The 14,776-nt window shown below is 45.6% G+C and overlaps 1 protein-coding gene across 3 annotated transcripts in view; it reads right to left on the bottom strand.

The window, feature by feature from the left end:
- Positions 1–14,776, bottom strand: part of LOC144696015 (mediator of RNA polymerase II transcription subunit 30) — a 29,815-nt gene that overhangs the window by 10,744 nt on the left and 4,295 nt on the right. Inside the window, exons 1-2 of one of the 3 annotated variants that reach the window (XM_078567187.1) lie at positions 13,354–13,446; positions 7,860–8,089 (exon numbers count right to left, since the gene is read on the bottom strand). In XM_078567187.1, coding sequence (XP_078423313.1) covers positions 7,860–8,072 — 213 coding nt within the window. In that variant the 5' untranslated portion in view covers positions 8,073–8,089; positions 13,354–13,446. Of the gene's footprint in view, positions 1–7,859; positions 8,090–13,307; positions 13,447–14,776 lie in introns of those variants that run through there. The other 2 variants (XM_078567188.1, XM_078567186.1) reach the window with 2 other exon arrangements.

Genomic DNA, 14,776 nt, shown 5'->3' on the forward strand with positions numbered 1-14,776 from the left:
TGACTTATCTAGTTTTGCTGCCTTATTTACTGTCAATTTATATCCTCCACAGATGCATATGGTGCGGTCCGGCTTAACCACTGGAACTATGGGTGCAGCCCACTCCGAGAATTGGACAGGTTGGATGATGCCCAGCTTTTCTAACTGGCACAGCTCCGCATCCACTTTCTCAAAGTATAAGGCACAGGCCTGCCCTTGGAGAAATGTGGTGTTGCCTGAGGATCAACATGTCTCTTGGCATGCATGCCTTTTAACTTCCCTAATTCATCCCAAAAAACCATGTTGTATTTCCTTAGCAGTTCTTGGATTCCATCCGATTTTAGGTAAAATATCTCAGACCAGTCGAGTTTGAACTTCTGTAGCCAGGGCCCCCACAGTACATCACATGATCCATGATTGGCAGGAGGGAGTGATTTTCCATCCAGTTACCATAGGGGAGAAAGCAGTGGAGTGGGATTAATTGGATAGCTCTTACAAAGAGCTGGAACAGGCAAGGTGGGCTGATTGGCCTCCTTCTGTCCTGCATTATTCTATAATTCTAGGGACACTTAGAAATCTAAAGCTCGCCTGCTGTCCTTCAGTACAGATTTTCAAAGCCTTTGTCATACTCCCATTAACAAAGAAGCTCAAATTCAGTGCATGCGCTCATTGCTCCTGTTGCCAACTAACTGACGATAAAAACATTGTAGCCTGAACTGCTGCCAGCAGATGGCTGGGATTGTTCACAAAGAGCAACTGCGTCCTCTGGTGGTTGAGGTACCATACTGCAAAGAAAAACACACAATGGGAGTTTTCGCCGACTGAAACATCAGAAGCCTCTACTGACACACTAACCAGGCACAGGGTGAGTATCCGGCTGCGTGGGCACATCCCTTTATGTCCTACTTCTTTCCTAATGGAGAATGCATTTCGCCTCTTCTCAGCAGCTCTTATTACTGGAAAATCTCAGCAGGTCTGGCAGCATCGGCAGAGGAGAGCATAGTTGACATTTCGAGTACTCATGACCCTTCAATAGAACTAAGTAAAAATAGGAAAGGGGTGAAATATAAGCTGGTTTAAAGGTGGGGTGGGGGGGGGTGGGCGGTTGTTGGGACAAGCAGCCAATAATAGGTGGAAATAACCAAAAGATGTCACAGACAGAAGAACAAAAAGAGGTGTTGAAGGTGGTGATATTATCTAAAGGAATGTGCTAATTAAGAGTAGAAGGCAGGACAGACAAGGTACAGATAGCTCTAGTGGGGGTGGGAGAATACTAAAAGGTAGAGATAAATAATGGGTGGAAATACATTTAAAAATAATGGAAATAGGTGGGAAAAGAAAAATCTATATAAATTATTGGAAATAACAAAAAGGAGGGGGAAGAAACGGAAAGGGGGTGGGGATGGAGAAGGGAGTTCAAGATCTAAAATTGTTGAACTCAATATTCAGTCCAGAAAGCTGTAAAGTGCCTAGTCGGAAGATGAGGTGCTGTTCCTCCAGTTTGCATTGAGCTTCACTGGAACAATGCAGCAGGCCAAGGACAGACATGTGGACAAGAGAGCAGGGTGGGGTGTTGAAATGGCAAGCGACAGGGAGGTCTGGGTAATGCTTGCGGACAGACCGAAGGTGTTCTGCAAAGCGGTCACCCAGTCTGCGTTTGATCTCTCCAATGTAGAGGAAACCGCATTGGGAGCAGCAAATGCAGTAGACTAAGTTGAGGGAAGTGCAAGTGAAATGCTGCTTCACTTGAAAGGAGTGTTTGGGCCCTTGGACGGTGAGGAGAGAGGAAGTGAAGGGGCAGGTGTTGCATCTTCTGCGGTCGCATGGGAAGGTGCCGTGGGAGGGGGTTGAGGAGTAGGGGGTGATTGAGGAGTGGACCAGGGTGTCACGGAGGGAACGATCCCTACGGAATGCCGCCGGGGGGGTGAAGGGAAGATGTGTTTGGTGGTGGCATCATGCTGGAGTTGGCGGAAATGGCGGAGGATGATCCTTTGAATGCGGAGGCTGGTGGGGTGGTGGGAGCCTCGTCTGTCCTGCCTTCTACTCTTAATTAGCACATTCCTTTAGAGAATATCACCACCTTCAACACCTCTTTGTTCTTTTGTCTGTGACATCTTTTGGTTATCCCCACCTATTACTGGCTGCTTGTCCCAACAACCCCCCCCTTAAACCAGCTTATATTTCACCCCTTTCCTATTTTTACTTAGTTCTGTTGAAGGGTCACGAGTACTCGAAACGTCAACTGTGCTCTCCTCCGCCGATGCTGCCAGACCTGCTGAGTTTTTCCAGGCATTTCTGTTTCTGTTTTTGTTTTGGATTTCCAGCATCCGCAGTTTTTTGAATTTAGCTCTTATTACTGTCTCGCTGTGGTTTTTGTTTAGCTTTCATTGTTTTAGTTATAAAACTAATGAAAATGAATAAAAGCTGCTTGTCTGGGCAGGGTAGCTGAAGGCAGAAGGTCGTGTGATTAAACCTCCAGGAATATATCCAGAGTTGGCAGCCCAATAGTGCAATGGATATACTGCATTATGGGACTAGTAATACACAGAGTGCAAGTTTAAAGCACACCATGACAGTTCGAGAATTTTAGCTCAGTTTTAAAAATCTATAAATAATAAGCTGGTATCAATAAAAGTCACCCTGAAGCAGTCAGGTTGTCATAGAAACCTAATACATAAGCAAAATGCTGCGGATGCTGGAAATGTGAAATAAAACAAAACATGCTGGAAATACGCATAGGTCAGGCAGCACCTGCGGAGAGATAAACCGAGCTAATGTTTCAGCAGAACATCTGAAACATTATTAACTCTTTCCCTCCACAGATGCTGCCTCATCTGCTGAGCATGCCATAGAAACCTAATTATTTCACTAAAGACCTTCAGGGAAGGAAATCTGCCATCTTTACCCGGTCTGGTCTGCAACTCCAGTCCTCCATCAACATGTTTTACTTTTAACTATCTTCCGAAGTGGCCCAGCCACTTGTATCTGGGGGCAACCAGCTATGCCCACGTGCCGAGGATAAACATGAGAAAGAGCAGCCACAAGCACTATCACCTTCGAAAAAAAAGTCGTCAGATTCACCTTGAAACGTTAACTCTGTTTCTCTCTCCACAGACGCTGCCAGACCTTGCAAATATTTCCCACAGTTTTTAATTATTCTCACCTTTGACGATATCAGCTTACCAAAGCACTAGAAACATATCAGCAAAGGGCACATGGGTGATTGAATTCGCTTGATCTTGATCTTTGCTGCACAGATTAGAACCTAAAACTTGTCTTAAAGTCTGCCGTGGTTCAGTGGTAGTACTCCCACCCTACAGTCAGAAGGTCATGGGCTCAAGTCCCACTCCAGAGACTTTGAGAACAAACTCCAAGCTGACAGTCCAGAGTGGTACTGAAGAAATATTACAATCACTGTCTTTCAAATCAGATATTAAAACAGAGGCCCTGTCCTCAGTGGGACTTAAAAAGGTCAAATGGCATTATCCTGAAGGAAAAAGAGAAATTCAACCCATTTGCTGCCCAATATTTACCAGTATCCTTCAACCAACATCACTACTACAGATTATCTGGAATTATTATTGTTTGTGGGATCTTGCTGCCCATAAATTAGTTGCTGTTTCCTTCCTTACATCTGTGAATGCTCTCGAAATATATTTCATTGTGAAGTGCTTTGGACATCCTGAAGGATGTCCCCACTGAAGGTGCTATAGAAATGCAAGTTCTTTCTTTCTTTTAACCAAGTTGTTAAAGTCCCAGTTAACATCATGAGTCATTGGAATCACAGTGATGAGAAACAATAAAAATATCAGATCTTAGGTATCAGCACTATGTACTACCTCTCCGGGGTGTTGAACACCAAAAATATTTCAGGGACCAGAAAGAGAATCAGATTGATTACAACCTCACCCTCCCATTTGACTTCAAGCTGAGCCCCTCGTTTCACAACCTCTCCGTTGCATAGACTGCCACCTTCATAATATCACCTGCCTCCAACCCCTGTGTAAGCTCATCTACTGCTGAAACTTCCTCACGTTCTTATCTTTCACCCTTCACAAATATTAGCTCATCCAAAACTCTGCTGCCCCATATCCTTCTTGTGAACCAACAATAAATGGCTCATGGATCCCCACTGTCCTCGATTTGTAATTCCCATCCTCGAATTCAAATAGACCCGGACATAAGGAGAGGGAAACCCAAGTGGAAGAAAGTTTTGTGAACCATAGGCCCAAAGTTTCCTCTGCCTCCCAAGCATGCTACACTTGTCTGAAATTACTCATATACTGTATCCCAACATGTTACTTCCAGCATGAAATCTAATTTGAATGAACTACCATTAACAGCTCCCACCATCTCCCTAGGGAGCCTGTTGTATAGATTGGCCGCTCGGTCACTTAAATCTCAGTTTTAAAATTAAATCTCTTCAAGCACAGGCCGTGTCCTCTGGTTCTACTGTTCTGGACAATGGGGAAAACAGCTCGTCATGGTTGACACTACCTAGGACCTTTGTGGTTTATATGGCTCAGTCACTGCACCATTATGAAAACTTATTTCAAGTCAGTTGCTAACAGCTTGGGTACGTTTCCTGTTTTTATAAAATTGCAGGCAGACGCATAGAACTCATGTTTGTGGCTTTCAGTAGGAAATATTGACAGTTTAAATGTCATTGCAATAATAAAGGCACAGATGTGCTAACTGTATCTCAGTGGGTAGCACTCTCACCTCAGATATAATAGGTTGTCAACCCAAGTCCCACTCCAAAGCCTTGAGCACATAACCTAGACTGACACATCCACTATGGAAGGAATGCTCCATTGGTCAGAAGTGCCGTCTTTTGGATGAGACATTAAACTAAGGTGCTAAGGTCACTTGCTGCAAAATTCCCAGCCACAGTATTTATGTGACTCAGCCAGTTAAGCTTTAGTCAATGGTGACCTTCCCTCCACCCAGGATGTTGATGGTGGGGGTTTCGGGAACAGTAATGTCAATTGGAGATGCTTAGACTGTCTTTTCCTGAAGATGGGCATTGCCTGGCAATTAAGTTGCAAGTAGCATTTACGCCTCATCAGTCCAAGCCTGCATATTGTCCAGGTCTTGCTGCATGTGGGCATGGACTGTTTCATTATCTGCAGAGTTGAGAATGGAACTGAACACTGTGCAATTAGCGAACATCCCTACTTCGGGCCTTGTGATAGAAGTAAGGTCATTGATGGAGCATCTGGTTTGGCCTAGGACACTTCCCTGAGGAATTCCTGCAATGATGTCTTGGGGCTGAGTTAGTTGGCCTCCAGCATTCATAACTACTTTCCTTTGTGTAAAGTATGACTTCAGCCAGTGGAGAGTCCACTTACCCTACAATTCACATTGACTTCAATTTTCCTAGAACTCTTCAATTCCAAATTCTGTCAAAAGGTACATTGATGTCAAGGGCAGTCACTCTCACTTCACCTCCAGCATTAACTCTCTTGTACATGTTTGGACCAAGGTCACGATGAGGTCTGGAGTTATAGGCCCAGGTAGAACTCAAACTGAGATTGGTGAGCAGCTGAGTAAGTGCCACTTGATAGCACTGTCAACAGTATCTTCCATCACTTTGATGATTGAGAGCAGACTGATGGGGTGGTCACTGGCCAGATTGGATTTGTCTTTTTGTAGACAGGAAATACCTGGACAATTTTCTACTTGTCCAGTGTTGGCACTGTACCAGAACAGCTTGGAAAGGGGTGTGGCTAGTTCTGGGGTACAAATCTTCGGTACTATTGCAAGATGTTGTCAGGGCCCATAGCCTGTGCACTCATGACCCAGAATATCCTCCACTATATAATTACAATCAAGCCAGGGGGTGGGGTTGACCCTGGTTCAATGGAGTGCAGGACGGCATGCCTGGTGAAGCTACAACACAGGACTACTTGAGTGCCAAACAGCATAAGCAGCAAGTGATAGACAGACAAAGTGATCCCACAACCAACGGATCAAATCAAGGCTCTGCAGTCCTGCCACATCCAGTTGCGAATAGTGGTGGACAATTAAACAACTCAGTGGAGGAGGAGGCTCCACAAATATCTCCACCCTCCATGAGGAGGAAACCAGCGCATCAGCGCAAAAGATCTGGCTGAGCATTTTCAGCCAGAAGTGCTGAGCGGATGATCCATCTCGGCCTCCTCCTGAGGTCCCCAGCATTACAAATGCCAGTCGTCAGCCAATTCGATTCACTCCACAGGATATCAAGAAACAGCTGAAATCACTGGATACTGCAAAGGCTACGGGCCCTGACAATATTCCTGCAATAGTTCTTAAGACTTTTGCTCCAGAACTGGATGCACACCTAGCCAAGCTGTTCTGGTATAGCTACAACACTGGCATCTACCCAGCAATATTGAAAACTGCGCAGGTATGTTCTGTCCAAAAAAAGCAGGAAAAATCCAACCCAGCCAATTACTGCCCCCTCAGTCTATTCTCGATCATCAGTAAAGTGATGGAAACTGTCATCAGCAGTGCTATCAAGCAACACTTACTCAGCAACAACCTGTTCACTAACGCTCAGTTCGGGTTCTGCCTGGGCCACTCAGCTCCTGACTTTATTACAGTCTTGGTCCAAACATGGACACATAAGCTGAACTCAAGAGGTGAGAGTGACTGCCCTTGGCATCAAGGCAGCATTTGACTGAGTATGGCATTAAGAATCCCTACCTAAAAGGTTTTTTCTGTGTTGGCCTTCTCAACATCAGCCACAGGTGTAGTCTGGCAGATGTGTCTTTCATGACTCGGCCAGCTTGGTCAACAGTGGTGCTATTGAGCCACTCTTGGATGTTGGGTGAGGGACTTCAATGTCCATCCAAAGTATAATCTGTGCTCTTGCTACCCTCAGTACTTCAGCCAAGTGGTATTCGACATGGAGGAGCACTGATACATCGACTGCGGGAGAGAGGGAGGGCAATAGATGGTAATCAGTGGAAGGTTTCATTGCCCATGCTTGACATGATGTTATGAGACTTCATGGGGTCTTGAGTCAATGTTGAGGACTCCAAGGGCCACTCCCAACTGTTTACCACTCTGCCAACACGTCTGCTGAGTCTGTACAGCTAGTGAGATAGGACATGCGCAGGGATGGTGGTGGAGGAAGCTGGGATGTTGGCTGAAAGTTATGATTCTCTAAGTATGACTATGTCAAGCTGTTGCTTGGATAATCTGTGGGACAGCTCTTCCAATTTTGGCACAAGTTCCAACATGTTAACAAAGAGGACATTGCAGGGTAGATTGCACTGGGCAGTGTCTTTGTTTTGCCTGATGCCAAGGTCAATGCCAGGTGGTCCATCTGGTTTTATACTTAACCTAGGTTTATATTGCCATTTGATACAACTGAGCTAGGCTATTCCAGCGAACAGTTAAGGGCACCTGTCCTCTCAGGTGGATGTAAAGGATCCCTTGGCGTTATTCAAAGAGCATGCAAGTTCTCTCCGGTGTTATGGCCAATATTTATCCTTTAACCAACATCACAAATCAGATTTCTTAGTTAATTATGTTGTAATTTTTTTTGTGGGAGCTTGCTAAGTGTTTCCAGGTTACAACAGTGGCTACACTTCAAATCTACTTCATTGGCTGCAAAGCACTTTGGGACATCCTGAAGTTGCAAAAGATGCTATGCGAATGCAAGTCTTACTGAAACAAGTGGAAGTCTCATTAAAGTGTGAAAATTGGGCTCCTGTGACGTCAGAGTCCTGTGAGATCAGTGGGAACCCCCTCATACTTTGCATGCCTAACTCATGCTGCGATTTACCTGGAAGTCCTTGCTGCCTGAAATGGAAAGTGTCCTATTGCTCAACACAACACCCCTCATTTTGCTGAGCAATAAACTAAGAAGGGAGGGAGAAACCAGTCACCTGTGTTGCCCGGAGCATGTGGAAGATGTCCATTGTACGCGCCACAATGTCCTGAACAGTTTCCTGGCCAACCTTGCAGAGGGTGACGCATGTGATCTCACGCAGGGCACTCTGCGGCGGCTGCGGGGGGACTGGTGCTGTAGGGTGGACGGGCACAGTGCTCTGTGAGTGCAGGCCGGGGATCCTTGGCCCAGCTCCTGGTAGCGCCGTCATGGCCTATTGAGGCAAACCTGAAAAAACAAAACAAGGGGACTTAAATAAGCAAGTGATTGCACAGAGGAGCTTGGAGTTTAGAAGATTGAGGGATGTGGTCTGATCGGGGTGTTTAAGATGATTCAACGGTTTGATTCAGAGAAGCTGTTCCATCTGGTCAGGGAGCCTGAGAAACAAAGGGCATGGTCTTAAAATTTGGGCTAAGCTGATCTACAACAACAACTTCATTTATACAATACTTTTAATGTTGTTAAATGTCCCAAGGCAATTCAAAGATGCATTATCAAACAAAACATAACACCAAGACACAAGGAGATATTAGAACAGGTGACTGTAAGCTAGGTAAAGTGGAAGATTTTAAGGAGCGTTTTAAAAGGGAGAGAGGGGCGGAGAGGTTTAGGGTTTAGGACCCAGACTCCTGAAGGCACAGCTGCCAATGGCAAAGCAACAAAAATCAGGGATGCACAAAAAGTCAGAACTGGAGGAGCACAGAGATCTCAGTGGGTCATAGGTTTGGAGGAAGACAGAGAGTGAGACCAGAGGGAAATCAACACTTTTTCACAACATTTTTTTCAAGAGATATTAGGATTCTGGAACTCCATTCCCCAAAAGGTTGTGGATTCTGAGGGGTCATTTGGAACTTGCACGATGTCCATAGATATTAGCTGCCCAAAACATCAAAGGGATATGGAACAAAAGATGGCAAATAGAGTTGAGGCACAATTCAGTCATTATCTAATGAATGATGGAACTCCTATTCCTATGCAATAACTGGTACCTTGTGCCAGCAGCCTGTGAGAAGACTATGTACCCATCCTTCCAGCAGCATAGACAGCAATCATGGTGAATAAAGGAATAGGGAATAATACAGCAAGGGAGAAAATAAAAGAGGGTCCATAAGACCATAAGACATAGGGGCAGAAATTAGGCCATTCGGCCCATCGAGTCTGCTCCGCCATTCAATCATGGCTGATAAGTTTCTCAACCCCATTCTCCCACCTTCTCCCCATAACCTTACCAATCAAGAACCTATCTATCTCAGTCTTAAATACACTCAATGACCTGGCCTCCACAGCCTTCTGTGGCAATGAATTCCATAGATTCACCACTCTCTGGCTGAAGAAGTTTCTCCTCATCTCTGTTCTAAAAGGTCTTCCCTTTACTCTGAGGCTGTGCCCTCGGGTCCTAGTCTCTCCTACTAATGGAAACATCTTCCCCATGTCCACTCTATCCAGGCCTTTCAGTATTCTGTAAGTTTCAATCAGATCCCCCCTCATCCTTCTAAACTCCATCGAGGATAGACCCGGAGTCCTCAAACGTTCTTCATATGTTAAGCCTTTCATTCCTGGGATCATTCTTGTGAACCTCCTCTGGACCCTCTCCAGGGCCAGCACATCCTTCCTGAGATACGGGGCCCAAAATTGCTCACAATATTCTACATGTGGTCTGACCAGAGCCTTATAAAGCCTCAGCAGCACATCCCTGCTTTTATATTCTAGTCCTCTCGAAATAAATGCCAACATTGCATTTGCCTTCCTAACTACCGACTCAACCTGCAAGTTTAACCTTAAAAGAATCCTGGACTAGGACTCCCAAGTCCCTTTGCACTCCAGATTTCTGAATTCTCTCCCCATTTAGAAAATAGTCTATTCCTCTATTCTTCCTACCAAAGTGCATGAACTCACACTTCCTCACGTTGTATTCCATCTGCCACTCCTTTGCCCATTCTCCTAACCTGTCCAAATCCTTCTGCAGCCTCCCCGCCTCCTCAATACTACCTGTCCCTCCACCTATCTTTGTATCATCTGCAAACTTAGCCAGGATGCCCTCAGTTCCTTCATCTAGATCATTAATGTATAAAGTGAAAAGTTGTGGTCCCAACACTGACCCCTGCGGAACTCCACTAGTCACCGGCCGCCATCCTGAGAAGGACCCCCTTATCCTCACTCTCTGCCTCCTGCCAGACAGCCAATCTTCTATCCATGCTAGTACCTTGCCACTAACACCATAGGCTCTTATCTTCCTGAGCAGCCTCCTATGCGGCAAAGGCTTGTCAAAGGCCTTCTGGAAGTCCAAGTAGATAACATCCATTGGCTCTCCTTTGTCTAACCTACTAGTTACCTCCTCAAAGAATTCTAACAGGTTTGTCAGCCATGACCTCCCCTTGATGAAACCATGCAGACTTTGCCCAGTTTTGCCATGAACTTCCAAGAATTCTGAAATCTCATCCTTAATAATGGACTCTAAAATCTTACCAAGGCCTACCAAGGTCAGGCTAATCGGCCTGTAATTTCCCGTCTTTTGCCTCACTCCCTTCTTAAACAGGGGGGTTACATTAGCAATTTTCCAGTCCTCTGGAACCCTCCCTGACTCCAGTGATTCCTGAAAGATCGCCACTAATGCCTCCACTATCTCTTCAGCTATCTCCTTCAGAACTCTGGGGTGTAATCCATCTGGTCCAAGTGATTTATCCACCTTCAGACCTTTCAGTTTTCCTAGCACCTTCTCCTTGGTAATGGCCACCATACTCACCTCTGCCCCCTGACTCGTTTGAACTTTGGGATGTCACTTGTGTCTTCCACTGTGAAGACTGACGCAAAGTACCTGTTCAGTTCCTCTGCCATTTCTTTGTTCCCCACTACTACTTCTCCAGCATCATTTTCCAGCGGCCCAATGTCCACTTTTGCCTCTCTCTTATCCTTTATATATCTAAAAAGCTCTTGCAATCTTCTTTTATATTACCAGCTAGTTTACCCTCATATTTAATCTTCTCTCTCCTTATTTCTTTTTTAGTTGTCCTCTGTTGGTCTTTGTAGGCTTCCCAATCCCCTGGTTTCCCACTGCTCTTTACCACATTGTATGCTTTCTCTTTAGCTTTTATGCTGTCCCTGACTTCCCTTGTCAGCCATGGTTGCCTCGTCCTCCCTTTAGTATGCTTCTTCTTCCTAGGGATGAATTTTTGCTGTGTCTCCCAAATTACTCCCAGAAACTCCTTCCATTGCTGTTCCACTGTCTTTCCTGCTAGGCTCATCTCCCACTCAATTCTGGCCCACTCAATTCTGGCCAGCTCCTCCCTCATGCCTCTGTAGTTGCCTTGATTCCACTGTAATAACGTTACATCTGATTCCAGCTTTTTCCTCTCAAATTTCAGGGTAAATTTTATCATATTACGGTCACTTCCTCCTAAGGGTTCCTTCACCTTAAGCTCTCTTATCAAATCTGCCTCATTGCACATCACAAAATCTAGAATTGCCTGTTCCCTAGTGGGCTCCACCACAAGCTGCTCCAAAAAGCCACCTCGTAGACATTCCACAAATTCCTTTTCTTGGGATCCACTACCAACCTGATTTTCCCAATCTACCTGCATATTGAAATCCCCCATGATTACTGTAACCTTGCCTTTCTTACACACCTTTTCTATCTCCTGGTGTATCTTGTGTCCCACATCCTGACTACTGTTCGAAGGCTGAACATAACTCCCATTATGGTTTTTTTACCTTTGTGGTTCCTCAACTCTACCCACACAGATTCTACATCACCTGACCCTACATCATTTCTTGCTATCGATTTAATTTCATTTCTTACTAACAAAGCAACCCCACTCCCTCTGCCAACCTGCCTATCTTTTCGATAGGATGTATATCCTTGGATATTTAGCTCCCAGTCCTGATCTCCTTGCAGCCATGTCTCCATAATGCCCACCACATCATACCTGCCAATTTCAATCTGTGCCACAAGCTCATTTACCTTATTTCGTATACTGCGTGCATTCAGATACAACACCATCAGTCCTGTATTTCCCGTCCCCTTTCTCATTTTCGTCCCTTTATCTGTTGTGCTTGAAGTTAGATTCCTAGCTCTTTCCAAACACTCTGTCCTATTTTGTGTTCTGGGGACTTTAATAACCTCTCCTGGGCTCTCCTTTCTTTTCAGTTTTTTCATAATTTTCCATGAAGTTGAATCCACCCCCCACCCCCACCCCACATGCTAACCTGCTGCTTTGTTTCCCATTAGTCATATTTCTTGGAGTTTTACCCTTCCCGTCCCCCCCACTTTCTAGTTTAAAGTCCTGTTGACCACCCTATTTACCTTTTTCGCTAGAACATTGGTCCCAGATCGGTTCAGGTGGAGACCGTCCCAACGGTACAGATCCCTCCTGTTCCAATACTGATGCCAGTGCCCCACGAAATGGAACCCCTCTTTCCCGCACCACTCCTTTAGCCACGTGTTTACTTCCCTTATTCTCGCGTCCCTATGCCAATTTGCACGTGGCTCGGGTAGTAATCCGGAGGTTATAACCCTTGAGGACCTGTTCTTTAATTTAGTTCCTAGTTCCTGATAATCCCCAAACAGGTCCTCTTTCCTAGTCTTACCTATGTTATTTGTCCCGACGTGGACCATAACAACTGGATTCTCCCCCTCCCTCTCCAATATCCTTTCAAGCCGGTCAGAGATGTCCCTCACCCTGGCACCGGGCAGGCAACATACCATGCGGGACTCTCGATCCTGCTTACAAAGGAAGCTATCAATTCCCCTAATTATAGAATACCCTACAACTACCTCTTGTCTTTTTGCTCCCCCCTCTTGAATGGCCTCCTGTGCCATGGTGCCATGGTCAGCTGGCTCATCCTCCCTACAGCCTTCTTCCTCATCCACACAGGGAGCAAGTACCTCGTACCTGTTGGACAAGGTCAAGAGCTGAGGCTCCTCTGTTCCTGAACACAGGATCCCTCTACCTGCCTCACTTGCAGTCACACCCTGCTGACCCTGACCGGACTTGAGGTACTTAATCTACCGGGTGTGACCGCCTCCTGATACAAAGCGTCCAGGTAACTCTCCCCCTCCCGGATGTGCCGCAGCCTCCAGAGCTCGGACTCCAGCTCATCAATTCTGAGCCGGAGTTCCTCCAGCAACCAACACTTGCTGCAGATGAGGTCACTGCGGCTCGCAATGGGATCTGCCAGCTCCCACATCATACAGCTAAAGCAAATCACCTGCCCAGCCATCTCTACTTAGATAATTAATTTATTAATTAGCTTTGCAGTGTTTTTTTTCCAAATTTGGTGCAGATTTCCTACCAACCAATCAGGTCACATCTTTCCTGTGACGTCTCTTTTTCAGTTTTGGCTTCAGTTACACTGTGCCCCGAGGTCACCGCTCCGGTGCTCCTCCCTCCGAGTCTGCTCCCTAGAGACAAGGCTGCAAATCCCTGAGGTAAGCTAGGTTTATACTCACCATTCTGCTGCTCCTCCCTCCGAGTCTGCTCCCAGGATTTACTCACCAATCAGCTGCTTTTTCTTTAAAATCCACTTCTAGAAGAGAGTGTCCCTCGCAGGTCTGGTGCACTCTTGAAGGCACTGCCTCTTCCTCTCTCTCTCTTTTTTTCAGGTTTGAGGAGGAGGGAGGGATGGAAACACTACAGCAATGTAACATTTGGGGCTAGTCCGTTCTTTGACAGTGGGTCCTCCTCGATTCCCTCCTGAGTCGCAGTGGCTGCGGTAACTTCTCCCAGAATGCTTCAGTCACTTCTCACCAGCGCCCTCTGTTGGATGCCCTTCCTCCTGTTGAGTGCAAGAGTCCTTCTCCTCGATTCCCTCCTGAGTCGCAGTGGCTGCAGTAACTTCTCCCAGAATGCTTCAGTCACTTCTCACCAGCGCCCTCTGTTGGATGCCCTTCCAGGGGTTGGAGTGATGAGCGCACAAAGATAGGTAGGAAAATAAGACGTGAAGAAAACATAAGATCCTGAGGTATCTTGATAATGTGGATGTGAAGAGGGTGTTTCATCTTGTGGGAGAATCTAGAACTAGGGGTCATCATTTAAAAATAAGGGGTCACCCATTTAAGACAGAGGTGGGAGAAATTCTCTCTCTCGGAGGGTCATAAGTCTTTTCCTCAAAAGGCGGCGTAAGCAGACTCTTTCAATTTTTTAAGGCAGAGGTAAATAGGTTCTTGATAAGCAAGGGGGTGAAAGGTGATCAGAGGTAGGCAGAAATGTGATCAGATCAGCCATGTTCTTATTGAATGGCAGAGCAGGCTCAAGGGGCCGAGTGGCCTACTCCTGCTCCCAATTTATATGTTCGTATGTTCATAATCTTCACAAAATTTCATAAGATAAAAGCTCTGTAACAATAATGATATAGTAACAGATCCTATTTACAGAAAGCCATGCCTGAGTTAGTAGCACTCGCACCTCTGAGTCAGGGACTGGAGCAGAGAAATCTAGGCTGACATTCCACTACAGTACTGAGTGAGTGCTGCACTGTCAGAGGTGCTATTTTGGAATGAGATCTGAAACTGAGGTCCCATCTGCCATCTCAGGTTGATGTAGAAGGTCCCATGGCACTATTTTAAAGAACAACAGGGGCGTTATCCCTGGTGTCCTGACTAGTATTTATCCCTCAGCTAACACCACTAAATAACAGATTACCTGATCATTAATCTCAATGTGCTGGACAAAGTGGTTGCTACATTTCCTCCATTTCAAATGTGACCAAACTTCAAAGGTACTTTATTGCTACAGAGCACTTTGGGACATCCTAGGGTCATGGAAGGTGCTATATGAATGAAAGTCTTTCTTCTTTTGATTCAGAATTAACTTTTTATTTAAAATCAGCAAAACCCTGTGCACACACACAGCAACCATTTAAATCCTTGTCATTTGAACAGTGTCTATGGACCAAGCTGCTTCCACAATTAAACAACTA

The sequence above is a fragment of the Cetorhinus maximus genome, chromosome 21, assembly GCF_964194155.1.
Source record: "Cetorhinus maximus chromosome 21, sCetMax3.hap1.1, whole genome shotgun sequence".
Classification (NCBI taxonomy): Eukaryota; Metazoa; Chordata; class Chondrichthyes; order Lamniformes; family Cetorhinidae; genus Cetorhinus; species Cetorhinus maximus.